This window comes from Micromys minutus (assembly GCF_963924665.1).
Source record: "Micromys minutus genome assembly, chromosome: 28".
Classification (NCBI taxonomy): Eukaryota; Metazoa; Chordata; class Mammalia; order Rodentia; family Muridae; genus Micromys; species Micromys minutus.
In genome coordinates, this window is record NC_137963.1 from 17047949 (window position 1) to 17065009 (window position 17061).

A 17061-nucleotide genomic window follows, 5' to 3' on the forward strand; every position below is an offset into this window, starting at 1 on the left:
GATGATGGATGGATGGATGGATGGATGGATGATGGATGGATGGATGGATGAATGATGGATAGATGGATGGATGATGGATGGATGATGGATGGATGGATGGATGATGGATGGATGAATGATGGATGATGGATGGATGGATGGATGGATGATGGATGGATGGATGGATGGATGATGGATGGATGATGGATGGATGATGGATGATGGGTGAATGAATGGATGGATGGATGGATGACCCATGAATGAACAAATGAACCACTTGAGTTTGAAAATAATCATAAATAGCAGCAAGTTCACAATATTTGATGGAAAAGTTCAACAATTGAATGCCTTTTTAGAATGTATCTCTTCTTGATTATTTCAAGTACAATGTAAATGGCATCCAGTGAAAACCATATAAACCTGGGTCCTGGCTTCCATAAGACTCTGTGTAAATCTCAGTTTCCTCATCCATAAAATTGGGTAATATTATTACTAATAGGATGCCATCCCAAGGTGGAAAGGCCAAAGAATTAATTTCCCAAGAAGTTGTATGTGTATTTACTGTCTCAAAACAGAAAAAAAGAAAGAAAGAAAGAAAGAAAGAAAGAAAGAAAGAAAGAAAGAAAGAAAGAAAGAGAAAAGAACAGAAAGGCAGGTATACCACAGTGCTCACTTATTGCTATTGGGTAAAATTATTTGGACAGTCCAGGTAACTAGCATACTCTCTTCCTGTCCTCAGCAATATGATGGCAGTAAAATCATAACTATAGGACTGCTTGTGATCAAACAAAGAGACTTGAGATGTGTCCTGAACATAGTGACAGCCCAGACACTGGAAAACACTTGGAAGAAAAATGTTGAAATCCTAGCGTCACAAGGCAGAAACCTGATTCGGTGGTCCCATTGGACCAGGCTCAGCCACTTGCCCAAAATGTCCAAAGAGGACACAACAGCAATGGGAGCAGAAAATGAATTTGTTTAGCATATAGGAAGCAATACAGGGACCTATAAAGGTATTTTTAATTCTCCTGAGTAATTGTCTTGGAGGCTTACAGCCTCTGTCTGCTAACCTAGGCCTAGTCTAGAAGCTCCTAGCCTCTGTACAATCTTATCTAGGCCTAGATATTTTCAGCCTCTGAGATGTATTGCTGAACATGCTCAACCTCTGATCTCTGGCTGGCTGATTCTACTCAACTGTTCTGACTCAAACTCCTCTCCAAACTAACTCTTCCAATCCGGCTTCTTTCACTCGGCCTCTTCTAAATTGCTCTGCGTGTTGTACCAGGAAATGTTCTTGAACCCCAAGAGGCCACCAAGGAGCCAGATTCCAATGCAATCGCCTTAGGATCTTTATTTATAAGCTCCAGCTTGGGCCACACTGCCATCTCTGACAGAAGAATGGGAGGGGGCAGCCCCAAGCTCTTAGGGGGACAAGGCTTTATAGGAAATAGTGAGCAAGCGAAGGGAGTTTAGCCTGGCAAGCACCTGACTCAATGACTATTGTAAGCTGACAGGTGAGTACTCTGAAGCAAGACTGTATGCAATCACAAGGCGCCTGAAAGCACATCTGAAACAATTAGACTACTCTTTGATTAACTGTTGCTAGGAAGTAGCTAGAGAGTAACTCTGGCTAAGGACAAGCAGTGTGGTCCTTCCTGGGTGCAGCTTGAGTTCAGCTGCGGGCCAAGTTCTTGGGGTTTTTACTTTTAAAATGGAGGCCAGTCCCAAATTGGAGTAGGTTTGGGCTCTCAATACTAACATTGGCAGTAGGTTCAAATCTTCTGGATCCTCCTCATTCTCTGGCTCAGTCTGTCTTCGCCTGTGTCTAGATTGTTCTCTCTTCAACCCATCTTTGTAAAACTCTCCTGGTAAAACTGACTCCTCCTCCTCTTCCTCCTCCTCCTCCTCCTTCTTCTTCTCTCTCTCTCTCCTGCTTCTCTCTCTTAACCAACCTCTTTTTCCTCTCTCTTCTCATGAGAATTGGGCATATCCTAATCTGTCAAATCTTTCTCTGATTTGCCACTTTGTCTACCACTCAATTAGACATCACTTTCAAACACGGGTGCTTCCTTCTACACACTAACTTTACCTTCATGGTTTGGGGTTAACGGTGTGTACAATGGTGTACCTGTATTCCATCCAGAAGGATTAAAGGTGTGTGTTAAGGGCTGAGCCACACCACAACTGGAAGCATTTTTTTTTTCAGCAAAAAAAAAAAAAAAAAAAAAAAAAAAAAAAAAAAAAAAAAAAAACAATCATGGGTTTCAGAGTGTGATCAAATACCCTGCAACAGGGACCTGCATCCTAGGTTTGCTCTTGAGGCATCAAGAACTTCAGGTTGTATAAGAAAGAAACAAAACTGGTCTGGGAGATCATGATCTCAAGAATGTCACAAGGAGCCTAATTGGTGACAAGAGAACTACAGCCTACAGAGTAGTTCAGACTCTTATGGCAACATGTTTCTTGATCAGACCTGCTATCTTGGAACCCACAGTAACTGCAAAAAAGGAGTGACTCAGAAAAAGAACAAGTCAGAAGGGCAAGATGGTTAGTTGGGTGAGCCATGGCACCTTCTTTCAGGGTTAAGACAATGAGTGACTGGAAACTTCTAGATGCTACTCAAGTGGTCCAGAGCAGCACATCTTAAAGCTAGAAGCTACAACCTTTCTGCCACCTCTCCCATGATGAGTCTTGGGGACGATGTCCCCTTGTGGCTTGGCTCCACAGACACCTCTCTGCACTCTGACCAGTTGTGTCTGCATTAGCCACGGTCAACCGCACAGAGACTCTTCTCCGATGAGGCCTGAGCCACACTAACCTATGGGCGCAGAGATATTAATCTAAAAGGGAGTTTCCTGGCATGCCCATTTAACAGAATAATCTCAGTAGGTTTCGAGAGGGGGCCACTGCACTGGGGCTGCTTATACAGAGCTAATCAGCTAACACTCCAGAGGGCAAGGGAAGGAGGCTCACAAACTGCAGATATTGACAGTTGGAGGGAGAGTCAGTTTCTTTTAAGAATGTGTCACTTGGTGGGTGAAGCATGTTTCTACAGATGGTTCCACACGCATGCGTATATACATGTGTTGCGGTAATTATTAAATAAAGGCTCTGTTCTGTTGCCATTGGTCCCGCCGCTCCAGTGCAGAGACAGAGCACAATCCCCTAAGTGGTTAGTTCCCAAGCCTGGTACCCACACATCTCATTCCATTGGCCTGGTAAAAACATGACTCAACAATTATTAACTTATCGAACATGTTTATATGTTGAATTCTCAATCCACAATCCCTCTACACAATAAGCTTACAACCAGTTGACAAAGCTATAAGCTGCCCACCTAGATAAGATAAATTGACCCATAAAAATCCTTAGTAATAATCATAACAACCTTATCCATCTAGAGATACACCGAGAGAAACATCTGCGTCTGCCTCCATGTTGCCTCCTCTCAAATCTCTTGCTTTCTCCTCCTTTTCTGCTTTCCTAGACTTTTCCCCGCCTACTTTTCCTTCTCATCCAATGATAGGTTCGACTCACTTTGTTGTATAATGGCATCATCCTACATATATGGGAAGCACGAATGGGCTTGGTGGGTTATTTTAAAAAGGTGGGTGTGGCTGGAGAGATGGCTCAGAGGTTTGGAGCAAGTAGTGCTCTTGCAAAGGACCCACTTTTGGTTCCCAGCACCAATAGTCAGGTGGCTCACGACCATCAATAACCCTAGTTCTAGAGGATTCCATACCTCTGAGCACCTTGGGCACCTATGGGCAAGTACACATACCCCTACACAGGTACACACACACACATACATACATAGTTACAGATAAAAATAAATGTCTTTTTTTAAAAAGAAGACACAGAATTAAGAGGAGTTAGGAGGGCAGGGATGAGTATGACCAAATACATTGCATATACGTGTGAAATTCTCAAAGAATTGATAAAATTAAATCACACACACAAAAAGCTGGCAGTTGACAATTTGTTGAGTATGTGTTAATTAACAAACCATACCTTAGTTACTCTTCAGCCTTGCAGAAGGTGTGTGTGGGCAGTTACCAGTTTTAAGTTAGCACTTCTTAAATACAGACTTGAGCAGGAATCTGACCTAAAGTTTAAAGTAGCCAGTGGGGCAGAGGCAATATGGAGGCACAAATGCCAAGTTGTTAAATCCTCGTTACACGTGGATGCTCACTGCCGAGATCTGCCTGACATCTTGGCCGAGTGTGCACACCTTTCTATGTTGGCTCTTACAGATTTAAATTTTACTATATTTATTGAGTGTCCGCATGCCACGGTATAAACGTAGAGGTTGGAGGACGACTTGCGAGTGTTGGTTCTCTCCTTCCATCACAAGGGGCCAAGGAACAGAACTCTGCTCAGCAAGCAGCTTGGCCAGATGATGAGTCTCACAGGCTCCATTCTATTATACAGTTATGTCTCATAGGATATTTTATTTTCAGTTTTGGGATGTGCAAAGGTTTACCTCGGCCCCGAAAACACTAGCCATTAAAAAACAAAACAAAACAAACAAACAAACAAACAAAAAAACTCTCTTTTGCATGTCAACCCAGGGGCTGGTTCTCTGTTACTGCAGGTCCAGGTAAAATGGTTTGGCTTAGTCCTGTGGCTGTGAAAGCCAGAGCCTGAACCACATGTCGGCCCACCCATGGGAGATGGGAGATGTGTGTGTTCTGAGACTTTCCGTGGTCCTTGCTCAGCTTTGTGCCTGTTCACAGCACACTCTCCACCAATTTCTGCTAAATAAAAGAACAAAGACTCACTCGTGAGAAGGGGAAGGGGAGTGACCTCAAATAAAACAATGGGCTGTTTGAAATCTCTCCCGGCTATCTTTATTTTATTGTTTTATTTTGACCCATTGAGTTTAATTGTGACTGCTGGCATAAACAAGAATGGGTCCCCATTTCCTGAAACATGAGCAAATTGAAAACAGTAAAACACAACAGATACATGTATGGAATTATCACAGAACAAGAAGAGAAAAAACAGAAACTGAGGGACACTTTTAGAAAGGGAACATGTCAATTCATATATATGTTACTTATACATGTATATAATGTTATTATATGTGTATATGTGTGTATATGTATACACACAAACATGCATGCATATGTTGAATATATGCTTATGCAACACATATATGCATGTGGTATTCATACATGTGTATGCATATATATGTATATATAAATGTTGCTTATTAAATAGAAAGAAATTATTTTATTTTTAAATTTTATTTATTTATTTATTCATTTACATATGAGTGCTCAATTTACATGTGTGCCTGCATGACTGAAGAGAACAACAGATCTCACTACAGATGGTTGTGAGCCACCATGTGGCTGCTGGGAATTAAACTCAGGACCTCTGGAAAAGCAACCAGTGCTCTTAAAAACTGAACCATCTCTCTAGCCAAATAATTTTATTTTATATTTTTCCTAGATTTTTTAAATGTAAGTTTGCATGTGTGTGTGTCTCTGTCTCTGTGTATGTGTGTGTGTGTATGTATGTGTGCGTGCACGTGTGCCACAGTGAGCATGTGGAAGTCAGGAGACAACTTGAAGAAGCTTCTCTTCTCTCTGTTCCTTGGTAGAATACACTTGGGGACATTAATTAAGATGACAACAGTATTTCCTATTTGTCTATACCTGGGATGTAAGCTCAGTAAGAAAGCTTTCAACCACACCTTTTGTTCATTTATGCATTCCATCATTGAGCAACAACAAGTCCCTGCCCACGTCGACAATGATGTTTTTGCATCTCTCCATCCTGGTTGCGAAGGCATCTTCAGATGGATTGCAGCATTGCAGCATTTTCTCCACGGCTGCAGGCTTTCAAAGACTGCCTGATGCGACATGCTGGCTTTCTGTGTAAGCTTGTGCAAACTACTTCCATATATCTGATTTCAGCTCACGGACTTCCCTGGACAAGCCATTGAATCCATTAATATGATGTGCTTAGTACATGGTAAGAGTTCAGTTAATGTTAGATGCCTCCTTTCTTCCTAGAAATTGCGGACTAGGGTAGGGGTGGGGATGTAGCTCACTTGGTAGAGCGTATGTGTGTACCCAGTGCTCTGGGTTTTGTCCCCAGAGCCACAAAAGCCCAGCATACTTCCTCTAATTCTGCCAAAAGGTAGAAGCAAGAAGATTAGAACTTCAAGGTCCCCATTGGTGTCATGGTGAGTCTGAGGCTAGCCTAGACCACATAAGACTAGTGGACTAGTGTACCTTTATTCATATAGAGATAAGAAATGGAACCCTTTCTCTTTCATGAAGCCAGTTATGAACTCCAGAACAATCCACACAGCTGATTTATAAGGCAGTGGTACTCGCTTTATTCCTAATGCCTTAAGGGTGGAGAAAACCTTTTCCAGAAATTCTGAGAACAAGAAAATTAAGATAGCCTATAAACAATACTAAATCTTGATGTGGGAGAGGGTCAAGGCTCAACCTGCTGGTAGCCTGGGCCACAGAAGATGGTCAGGAGCGACTTCGGTCAGATACAGCGTTCAGAGATGGAGAGAAAGCGCATGGTGAGAATCTAATCCAACCCACCGTAAGTTAGGAAAGACATCATCAGAATTGAGACTAGAAGCTTCTAGGCCAGAAGCTTCGGTCCTCAAGCCTGGAGAAGGCCAAGCCTGGGCTTCTCCCAGATCTGATGTGAACCCCTCAGAGGTTTCACAAAAAGATGATCAGAGCCGAACAAAGCCTGCCAGAGACTGGGCTGGGTCGCCTCCTGCTGTCTACAGCACCTCCGATCAAATGGCCCGAGCGCTCCTTCTGGTTGTACCATCGTTGATTGCGGAATTCTTGTAACTCAACCAGCCCTGGAGTTTCTGCCACACGCAGCAAGCAGGAGTTGCTTGCTGCGGCCTTAGAAAAACATGCTAGGAATTGAGTAGGAGAGCCTGGCATGGGTTGTCAAAACAGGATAAGGTGAGGGAGAAAGAGAGACACAGCTGGGAGCCAGATCCACAAGGCAAGGCTCTCAAGGGGACCCAGGGTACATCTTTCTCTTTGCAGAAGTCAGAGGTGTCAGATATGAACACAATAAAGGGACTGAGTGGGGACGAGGAGTAGAGAAAACACCCCCACTTTAATACTACCAAAGGGGCAGAGAGTTACGCAAGAACTGCCTAGAATCTGGTCATTCCCTACCCACTGTAGTAGCATATGGCTTTTTGGACTCTCTCTGGCGGGCTCGAAGAACCTTTTTGTAACTTTGAATTTGTGTCACATTATTGTTTCAGGGTTGAAATGGGGAGACAAGAAGAGACTGGCTGGTTTTTAGCTATCCGTGTGGAAGAGGAAAGTCTTCTTCTGCGTTACCCAGGATCACCCCATCCAGAAGCATGCACTTGAAGGAGAAAGCCAGGGGCCTGGGGAGCAGAAATCTTAGCCCAGGCTAGACAGGATTGAGGCCAAAAGACAGGAAGAGTAATTACTAGGAAGCCAAAGGATCTCGGCACCCACCTTTGTTCACACAAACCTGCTGTCTTCAGTAAACTCGACCAGGCCCTGCAAGAGTCCAGTTTTATGCTGCGGAGGGGTATCTGGAACTGCAAACTGAGGCTGGAGTCCAACAAGAAAGACCCATTAATGCAGGTGCCCAAGGTAGGCACGGCTCTGAGAGAGAGGTCTTTGGCTTAGAGGCTTCTTTCTTAAAATGGCTTCTTTGAAAGTCTGGTCCTAGCTTCTTGCAAATGGGTCCTTGTTGTTTTGACAACTTTTTTAACTAATTGATTGTGTGTGTGTGTGTGTGTGTGTGTGTGTGTGTGTGTGTGTTTCTGTACCACAGTCTGTTCATGTAGGTCAGAGGACAGCTTTCTGAGTCATTCTTTCTTTTGTATGGGTCACAGGGATTGTCACAAAGCTTTATGGCAGCCCCTTTACCTGTTGAATGTCTTTTATATTTGTTTGTTTGTTTGTTTGAGGCAGAGTCTCTCAAACTTTCTATGTATCAAAGGATGACCTTGAACTTCTGACCCGTCTGCTCCTCTGTCTCAAGTGTTGGCATCACAGATGTCCCAGCATTCCTGCTTTACACGGTGCTGAGATTAGAACCCTGAGCTCTGTGTGCGTTCCTGTTAACTTCCAACAAAGAAAACTTGACACCTCAGGGTTGCATTAAGCAGAATCCTAGGCATAAGACCCCTGCCCAAACCTGCCTCCAAAGGAGGAAGAATTTGGAAAGGTTCCTTGGGCCGTCCCAGAGCTGGTTTGCTTGGCTGAACTTCAGAAGCTTTGTTCCTCAGGTGTCAGGAAAATCAGGCTGTCTGGGCTTCTCTAGGTGCGTGGGGAGGGAGCCAAGGCTTCAGAGTGCTTGGGTCTGAGTAGCTTCTCAGGGCTGTTGTCAATCTGCTCAGCCGGGACCCAAGTGGAGGTGGGGGTGGGGCGCTGCTTTTTCGGACCTGAGGAGGAGGGGCCACAGCCAGGCAAGTTCCTTGGCGACTATTCTAGCTACTGTCACACAAGCTGCCCCAGCTCTGCTCTCGAGGCACGCACCTGAAACACACTCTGGAACTGAGCCCTGACCCTCCAAATCTCCTAGACTCTGCAGACAGCAAGCCCTGCTCCCTGTCACAGAGGTCACATGGGTCCCGGGGTCACCTGTCCGTGGAGCGGCCGGCGGCTCTCTGGCTTCCGGGTGAGGACTTGGATCGAGCCTGTGGTGGCCTCAACCCAGGTGGCTGGCTCCCTCTATGATGCAGGTCTACTCCTGGTAGTGAAGGAGTCCTTCGCATCTGAGGCTGGAGGCTCCTCTAATTACAGTGCCAACCAGTCGCTGGAGGGGCATCAGGAGGACCAGCAGCAGGTGGCTATCTCCAATTTCTACATCATTTACAACCTCGTGATGGGCCTGACACCCCTGCTGTCCGCCTATGGACTGGGCTGGCTCAGTGACCGCTACCACCGTAAGATCTCTATCTGCACGGCGATGCTGGGCTTCCTGCTGTCCCGCACCGGACTCCTACTCAAAGTGATGCTGGACTGGCCAGTGGAAGTGATGTTTGGAGCAGCGGCGCTCAATGGGCTATGCGGGGGCTTCTCCGCTTATTGGTCCGGGGTCATGGCGCTGGGATCCCTGAGCTGCTCCGAAAGCCGCCGCTCCGTGCGCCTCCTCCTCATCGATTTAGTCTTTGGCCTGGCCGGGTTCTGTGGGAGCATGGCTTCAGGGTATCTCTTCAAGCAAATCGTTGGGCACTCCGCGCAAGGCCTCCTGCTAACTGCCTGCAGCGTGGGCTGTGCAGCGTTTGCCCTTTTCTACAGCCTCTTTGTGCTGAAGGTCCCTGAGTCTGTGCCCAAGCCCAACAAGGTGCACCCCACTGTAGATACACTGTCTGGCGTGATGGGAACCTATCGAACCCTGGATCCCGATCAACAAGACAAGCATAATGGACCAGAGAAGCCTCCGACTCCTGGGAAAGGGAAATCTTCCCAAGCCATAGTTGCTCTGCTGTTTGTAGGCGCCATCGTCTATGACCTGGCTATTTTCGGCACAGTAGACATTATGGCCCTTTTCGAGTTAAAGGAGCCTCTCCATTGGAACCAAGTGCAGCTGGGCTACGGGATGGCTTCTGGGTACATAATCTTCATAACCAGCTTCTTGGGGGCCTTGGTCTTCTCCCGCTACTTCCAGGACACCACGATGATCATAATTGGGATGGTTTCCTTTGGGTCTGGAGCCCTCCTCTTGGCCTTTGTGAAGAAGACATACATGTTCTACATTGGTAAGTCTGGGGCTTATAGGGGAGCAGGGCACTGCAGGCCCTCTGTGTCACGGTCTGATGTTAAGGGGTCCCAGTTCAGTACCAGGGACTGGATTTGCTATCCAGGAGGTACAAGGGAGACAGGAATAGACATATCTGCATTGCAGCTGTGTCTGTCGTCTGAATCTCACCGTGGTGGTACCCATGGCTCTGGGCCAGGATATGGTCATTGGATCTTGGTGTCAGTATGAAAGGCTCAACACAGCCTTAAGTGGAGATGGGATTGGGATTCATTTAACTTTAGTACAGTCTAAAATCATGTTGATTTAAGAGTGGGTAAGTGTGCATGGTCAGAAGCCAAATGCCAGTGTTTGTTTTCTCCTTCCACCATGTGGGTTCTCCGGCTCGGCTGCACACACCTTTACCTGCCTAGTTATCTTCTCCAGTCTTCTCTCTAGCTTCAAAGAAATAAGACACACACAAAACTTCCCTTGGTCAGGGCCAAATAAGGGCCTTTTAGCAATGCACAAGATTTCTCAATAACTGGCTTCTACAATACATTCCCCACAGGGCAGTAGACTGAGGTCCCCACTGGGGAACAGAAACTGGTCAAGCCCACGTAGAAAGCTCTAGGCTCATGCTGCAACAGGACTGTCTGTGGGTGCACAGTGGCCTTCGTGTGTCAGAACAATGTCCACTAGCCACGTGTGGCCACTGAGCATTTGATATGTGGCTAATGTAATGAAAGAACCGAGTTTAAGGCTTGGTTCGTGTTAGCTGACATAGGCCACACGTGCCTAATAGCTAACACCTTGGGAAGGACAATTTGACTTAGTTCTCAGCTCAGACACCTCAGAGAGGCAGCTAGCAAAATGGCAAGGTAGCCTGGTGCCCGTTTCTAGTTAAGAAAGCCCTCTCTGGCCCTTCCCACCACATCTCTATCCTCCCTTTCCCTTCTCTCCGTATTTGACTGGTTAATAATGCCTTAGGAAGGACTGGAGGCTGAACTGGGGAAACCCTTTCTGGAAGGGCCAGAGATTCAGAGTCTGGGCCACTCAGGGCGCTACTAGCAGAGAGATTTAAGGCTTCCAGGCCACAGCCACAGGGACTGGAAGGGAAGCCTTTGCTTTGTTCTGATCTCCGGGGTGGAAGCCGGACTCCGGTGAAAGGTGTTCATTCTTACCGTCTGTTGCAGCCCGAGCCTTCATGCTGTTTGCACTAATTCCCACCACAACCATCCGGTCAGCCATGTCCAAAGTCATAAAGGACTCTTCCTATGGTGAGTGAGAGGATTCTCTCAAGAGTGCCCTGCCTAGGCTGTCTCAGAAGTGAGGCTAGGGAGAGGGCTCAGCTGGTAATAGGCTTGCATGGATCCTGGGATTGGATCTCCATCCACTTGTAAAGTGCTGGTGTAGAAATACGTGTCTGTAATTCCAGTGCTGGGGAGGCTGAGGGGAGGACTCCTGGGGCTTTATGTCTAACACACACACACACACACACACACACACACAGAGAGAGAGAGAGAGAGAGAGAGAGAGAGAGAGAGTTCTAGAAGCAAACTCAAACTCATAAGGGACATATTGGTCTCTTGGAATGGAGAAAGGAAGGTGGGGGGGACCTCACAAAGCTAGTCACTAGAAATCCAGAGACAAAGAAAGATATTTTGGGAAAATCCAGCTAGATGGAGGCAGTACACTCATCACATTGAGCCACAGAAACTAAAAAGGAGTCCTGGGGGGGAGGGTCCTGGAGCTCCCCAGAGACCAGGTAGGCAATATAAGAAAGGGACAATAGTACATCTGTTGATCAGCTTTGTCTCTTCCACAGGGAAGATTTTCGTCTTACTGCAGCTGTGCCTCGCTCTGACTGGGGTGGTAACATCCACCATATATAACAAGATCTATCAGCTTACGTTGGACAAGTTCATCGGCACCTGCTTTGTTCTGTCTTCATTTCTCTCCTTTTTGGCCACTGTCCCAATTGGGTAAGACAGAAACTGCCTGCTGTGGTTGTGTGGGTTGGGGCCCCAGTGCATAGGTCAATTGCAGACTGGTTTTGTTGTTGATGTTGTTGTTGCTGCTGCTGCTGTTGCTTGATGTTGTTGTTGTTGTTGTTTGGTTTGGTTGGTAATTATAAGCTCTCTCACGAAGAAGTTCCTTCAAACCAAAAATCCAGCAATCCCTAAGCCACAGTAATGAAGGCTCGAAAAATCTGGCTCCTTCTGGCAGATTTTTCTGGCACTTTTGTGAGATGGTTTATTTATAGGCACTTCATATGCTTTCTTGTGGTTGGAGGGCAGGTTAGAGAGCTGCCTGGCCTCTTTGGTTTGGATCCCTTTAGGCAAAAGCCACCTACTTGTCCCTTCTAAGGACTGTTTCTTCTCTGTGCTTTGAAGGTACTTGGTGACCACTGCACAGCATGAGCTCCCGAACAGGGCCTTAGGCAACAGTCCCTCGGCCTCAGGGAGACAAGAGCACTCAGCTCCAGCCAGGCACAGGCAGGAGGAGAAACCAGCAGAGAAGAAGCAATAGGTCCATGGCCAGGCTGTAGCCAAGGGCTCAACAGAATGGAAAAAGGAAGGGTTAGCCCTGGCTTCACTAGAAATTAGTGTAAATCAAAAGTGAGTGTGTGTGTGTGTGTGTGTGTTTTAAATTTGGTAAGAAGATGCTTTAATTCTTGTTGTTTTTATTTTTTGTATGTGAGTGTTTTCACTGCACGTACATCTCTATACCATGGGTATGCAGTGCCCTTGGAGGCCAGAAGAGGAGGAGGATGGGATCCTTCAGACTAAAGTTCTAGTTGTGAGCTGCCAACTGCATGCTGGGAACCCAACTCAGGCCTTCTGAGAGAGCAACAAGTGCTCTTTTTCCCCCTTTATTGGCCTCATAGAATACACCTTGACCAGTTTCCCCTCCCTCCACTCCTCCCATTCCCCCTTGTCTTCTCTCTCCCCCAGATCCACTGTTCCCCAGTTTCCCTTCAGAAAAGAGCAGGCTTCCCAGTGATATCAACTAAACATGGGCAGTAAGTGTTCATAACCACTGAGCCATCCCACCAGACCCAAGGAGCCCAACTTTTTTTTCTTGTTGTTTGAGAGATGGTCTTTCTGTGACGCTCAGAAACTTGTATCTTCCTGCCTCTATTTCTTATGCTTGCAAGTATGTGCCCCTATATCCAGCAGGGGCCACATTTTAAAACAGAAAAGGTGGGCTGGAATGTAGCTTGGTTGGTCCAGTGCTGGCTTAGCATGCACAAACCTCAGCTTCCACCCTTCCCACTGTATAAACCAGTGTGGCGCCACACCTCTGAGATCCCGGTACTCAGGAGATTAAGGCAGGAGGATCAGAAGTTCAACATCATCACAGGCAACACAGTGAGTCTGGGTTTTGCCTAGACCATATCATAGTTTAATGTAGATGGTACACAAGTAACATGCCAACATGTAACGTATACATGGTCAGGCAACAGGAACGCTTTACTTTTTAAAATGACCAAATCTTTGAGATCCAGTTATGTATCGTTATCCTTACGGTAAGTTCTATTTTGCAGTCACATTTTAAGTGTTCGGTAGCCACAGGTAATGACTTCCCCTGAATCAAAACTTTCTCGTGCTCCAGTGGGGACTGGCAATTAGAGAAATGTATTTTTCAGGACAGCCATGGATATACCATAAGGTACACCAGATTTGGCAAGGTCTCACTCTTTGAGGCTCCCGTATTAGTATTTATTGGTAATAATTAGTATTTATTGGTATTAGAAACAGCTGTATTGACAGCAGAGCGGATAATAATTGAAGGCAGACTAAGAGAGGCTGTGATGATACCGTTTTTGGAATCCTCACACTAAATCCTAATATCCAGGTCTCTGCCAGACCTCCTGTGATAGATAGGAGCCACCGGTCAATGGGATGTTCAATTAGATAAGTAAAATAAGACCCCAAAATCAAACAAGTAGGAATATATAGCCAAGCAGAGGACCATGGCCAAGTCTCATGTCCTAAGGTGTGGGGGCTGAGCCAGGACTGTCAGGACTTTCTAGCCTTTAGACCTTTAGATCCTTCTGGATCCTGGCTGCACAGATTGGACTAACTCGGTGAGAGCAAGCATGCAGTGCAGATTTGGGGGGAGTCCCAACTCCCTGGTCAGCTTCGCAGTGGATTAATAATTTCATCCGAGTAAGCAATCCCATTTCACTGAAGGTTGACACAGCCTCCCTAACCCAAATAAACACCCAGAAACAATAGTAGGAAACAAGTCTAACTAGCCAATGTAGGTCATCAGTTATAAACAGACCAACAAAAGCAATGACTGGATCCTTCCCAGTTTCACATGGGTTGTGCTAAGCAGGCAGGCTTGCCTTCTTCAGTAAGAGGGTTGAGGGAGCACGGGCAGGTGAGATGCCCTGACCCTTCACCCAGTGCACTTGGATTCAGTCATTTCCTTTTGCACCCAGTCCTTAAAAAAACTTTTTTTTTACATTTACTCACTTTCTCTCTCTCTCTCTCTCTCTCTCTCTCTCTCTCTCTCTCTCTCTCTCTCTCTGTGTGTGTGTGTGTGTGTGTGTGTGTGTATATACTAGCACGTGTGTTAAGTTGCCCTCAGAGGCCAGAGGTGTTGTGTCCCTTGTAGCTGGAGTTATAGGTGGTTGTCAGCCTCTAACGTAGGTATTGGAAATCAGACTCAAGCGCTCTGAAAACATCCTTACCTGCAGAACCATCTTTCCAGCCCTACACCAAATTTCAATTGGCCATACAGGGTCTTCATGATCTTGTGTCCCAGAAGCAGGAAGAGGCTCTGGAAACATCCAAGTGAATAGCTGATTAGCAGCTTGTGTGGCTCAGGCACCTACCTAAGTGTTTCCAGCACCTTCTTCCTTCAGCAGCAGAGAGACACGTGCAGACAAAGCCGATGAATTGATCTGGGATAGACATTACTTTAAAGCTCTCTCGGCAGGCCAGCAGTGTCTCCATGACCTTCCCTTTCTCCAAGGTCACTCAATAAGAATCTGAAAATCTCTTCCAGCTAGAGGTTGCTAAACTGTGTCATCAGTCTTTAAGTAAAAGCAACAGGAAAGACCTGTGTGGTTTCAAGCCACAGAGGGAAAAAGCTACATTCCAATACAGACAGTCCCAGGAAGGTGGGGCAAAGCAGAGAACAAGAAAGTCAGAAGGCTGGGCCAGTTATTATCTGCATTTTCCTTGATGCCAGGAGAGGTCCTGGGACTAGGGCTATTTATAAATGGTGTGTGTGTGTGTGTGTGTGTGTGTGTGTGTGTGAATGACAGTCCCACTTAGTCCCTATAACAAAAGGGAGGTATTGTCCCAACCAGTGTGAGGTTTTGTCTTCCTTTCCTGCTCTTCTTTACATGAACAGGGAGATGCTAAGGAAGTATTTGTGAGGCTCTGCTGCTGCCCCAGCCTTCTTCCCTATCCTGCCACTCCTAATACACACACACACACACACACACACACACACACACACACACACAGCCTTGGCTGGAAGCAAGGAGAGCCCTTCTGTGGAAGACTAGGTGGCGGCTCTGTAGGCGAAGGCCTTCTTTATGGTTTCCCAATGAAGAGAGAGTCTGTGGTTTTAATGCATTTATTGTCAGGGCGGAAAGTGGATGTGTTGAACCGTACCCCACTTCTCAGGGGTGGGTGGGGGGCGAGGTTAAATACCTTTTGCAAGGAGGAGTGTCTGGGAAGGAGAGTTTACTGTCTAAGTCCTCCAGGCCTTTAGGGACGTCATTAAAATGACGATCTGTCTTGAGCCTATGTGACAGCAGGTCACATCCTCTGCCTGTGGAGGGGCTTGGGTTGTTGCCCTTATGTGACTGATGGCTAGTGACAGGGGCCTGGTGCCTGGCAATCAGGTAAAGTGCCTCAGTCCCTTCAGGGTCACTGGGGTTTCTAGCCTTATCTCAACCAGGAACCAGGCTGCCTTTCATGGCCCCACTGCTCCCTCATGCGTCCACTGTGTTCAACAGAGAGCTCAGCACCTAAGAAGTATTCTAGAGAGATTTTTTTTTTTTTAATGAAAACATGCTTTGTCAAAAAGGTGTGGCACCTGAGGCTGGGACTATAGCTCAGTTGGTAGAGTGCTTACCTAACGTAAATAAAGCCCTGGGTTCAATCCTCAGCACATCATAAACAGGCACGCTGGGGCATCCCTGTCACCCCAGCTCTCAGAGGATGAAGTAGGAAGGAGGACCAGGAGTTCCGGGACCAGCCTCAGCCTGGGCTTCCTGAGACCTGTCTAAACAATAACGAGAATGATTTGGGGCCATGAAGATAACTTGGTAAAATGCTTGCTGTGGAAGCACAAAGCTGTGAGTTCGGTTCTCCAGCACCTAAATAGAACAAGTGCAACCCCAGTGCTGGGGAAGGGGTGTCAGCAAGGTCCTCAGAGCTGACTGGTAACTGAAGTCAGCTGACTCTGCTTGGGATCCGTGAAGGTTGGGATGTTCACGGGAACTCATCCCTAGGCAGAGATGCTAGGACAGTGGGGCAGCTGTGTAGTTCACCATGTCACTGGAGACTGGAAGCTCATTATCACAGGACTGGAGAGCATCCGGAGAGTCCCCTAGAGCCAACCGTCTCACTCAGTAACACCCTGACCCACTGCGGAGCCAACCTATCTCTCCATCGATGAGAAAGAGAGGGTGGAAGATGACTCAGGCATGGGTGAGGAGGAAGAGCTACCAGCTTTGCCTCATTCCAGCCAGCCTTTTATAACTCTCTTCTGCAATTCCTTACAGCCTTGTGGCCTACAAACAAGTCCCGAGGTCACAACAAGAAGAGCCTGTAGAGAAACAGAGGAGCTGAAAACGCCAGCGGTAACCAGGTTCTGCCTGTGAAGCCTAAACTCCAGTCTTCCTATAACCTGCGGGTCCCTGGTGGGAGGGAAAAATCACTTTCTGGGTGTTGGAGATTTCCTAGTTCTCGGAGGCCCCTGCCAGGCAGAGGCTAAGGTGTGTGTGTGTGCCAGATGCTGGCACACGCATTCTAGGTCCTGGAGGGCTTTAGGCTCCAGCCAGCCAATGGAGGCACATGAGAATTGTGCTGGATGTTCTGTGGTAAACTGACTAAAGCCTAAATTTCACCAGCCCAAGGTGAACGAACGTGAAATGGATATTTTGTAAAAACCTGACAACAGTTTTGTATGCATGACAGCAGTTTTTAAACTAACTTAAAGTCTTGAAAATAAAAAATGAGTTTTCCTGGTTGAGCTTTCCTCAGCTGGAAATGGGAGCAACAAAGTTGGAGGTGGTGCTACCTTTGTTGCTCTTAAAAGCAAAGGTCGGGGCTGGGGCTGGGGCTCAGTTGGTGGAGTGCTTGCCTAGCAATCACGGAG

The 17061-nt window shown here is 46.6% G+C and overlaps 1 protein-coding gene across 1 annotated transcript; it reads left to right on the forward strand.

The window, feature by feature from the left end:
- Positions 1 to 8592: 8592 nt before the first annotated feature.
- SLC46A2 (solute carrier family 46 member 2) lies at positions 8593 to 16532 on the forward strand (the record flags this gene model as incomplete). The annotated part of the gene is made up of 4 exons (XM_080940267.1): positions 8593 to 9730; positions 10905 to 10988; positions 11537 to 11693; positions 16466 to 16532. The coding sequence occupies 4 exons, from the start codon at positions 8593 to 8595 to the stop codon at positions 16530 to 16532; spliced, it is 1446 nt and encodes a 481-aa protein (XP_080796393.1).
- Between the last annotated feature and the right edge of the window lie 529 nt (positions 16533 to 17061).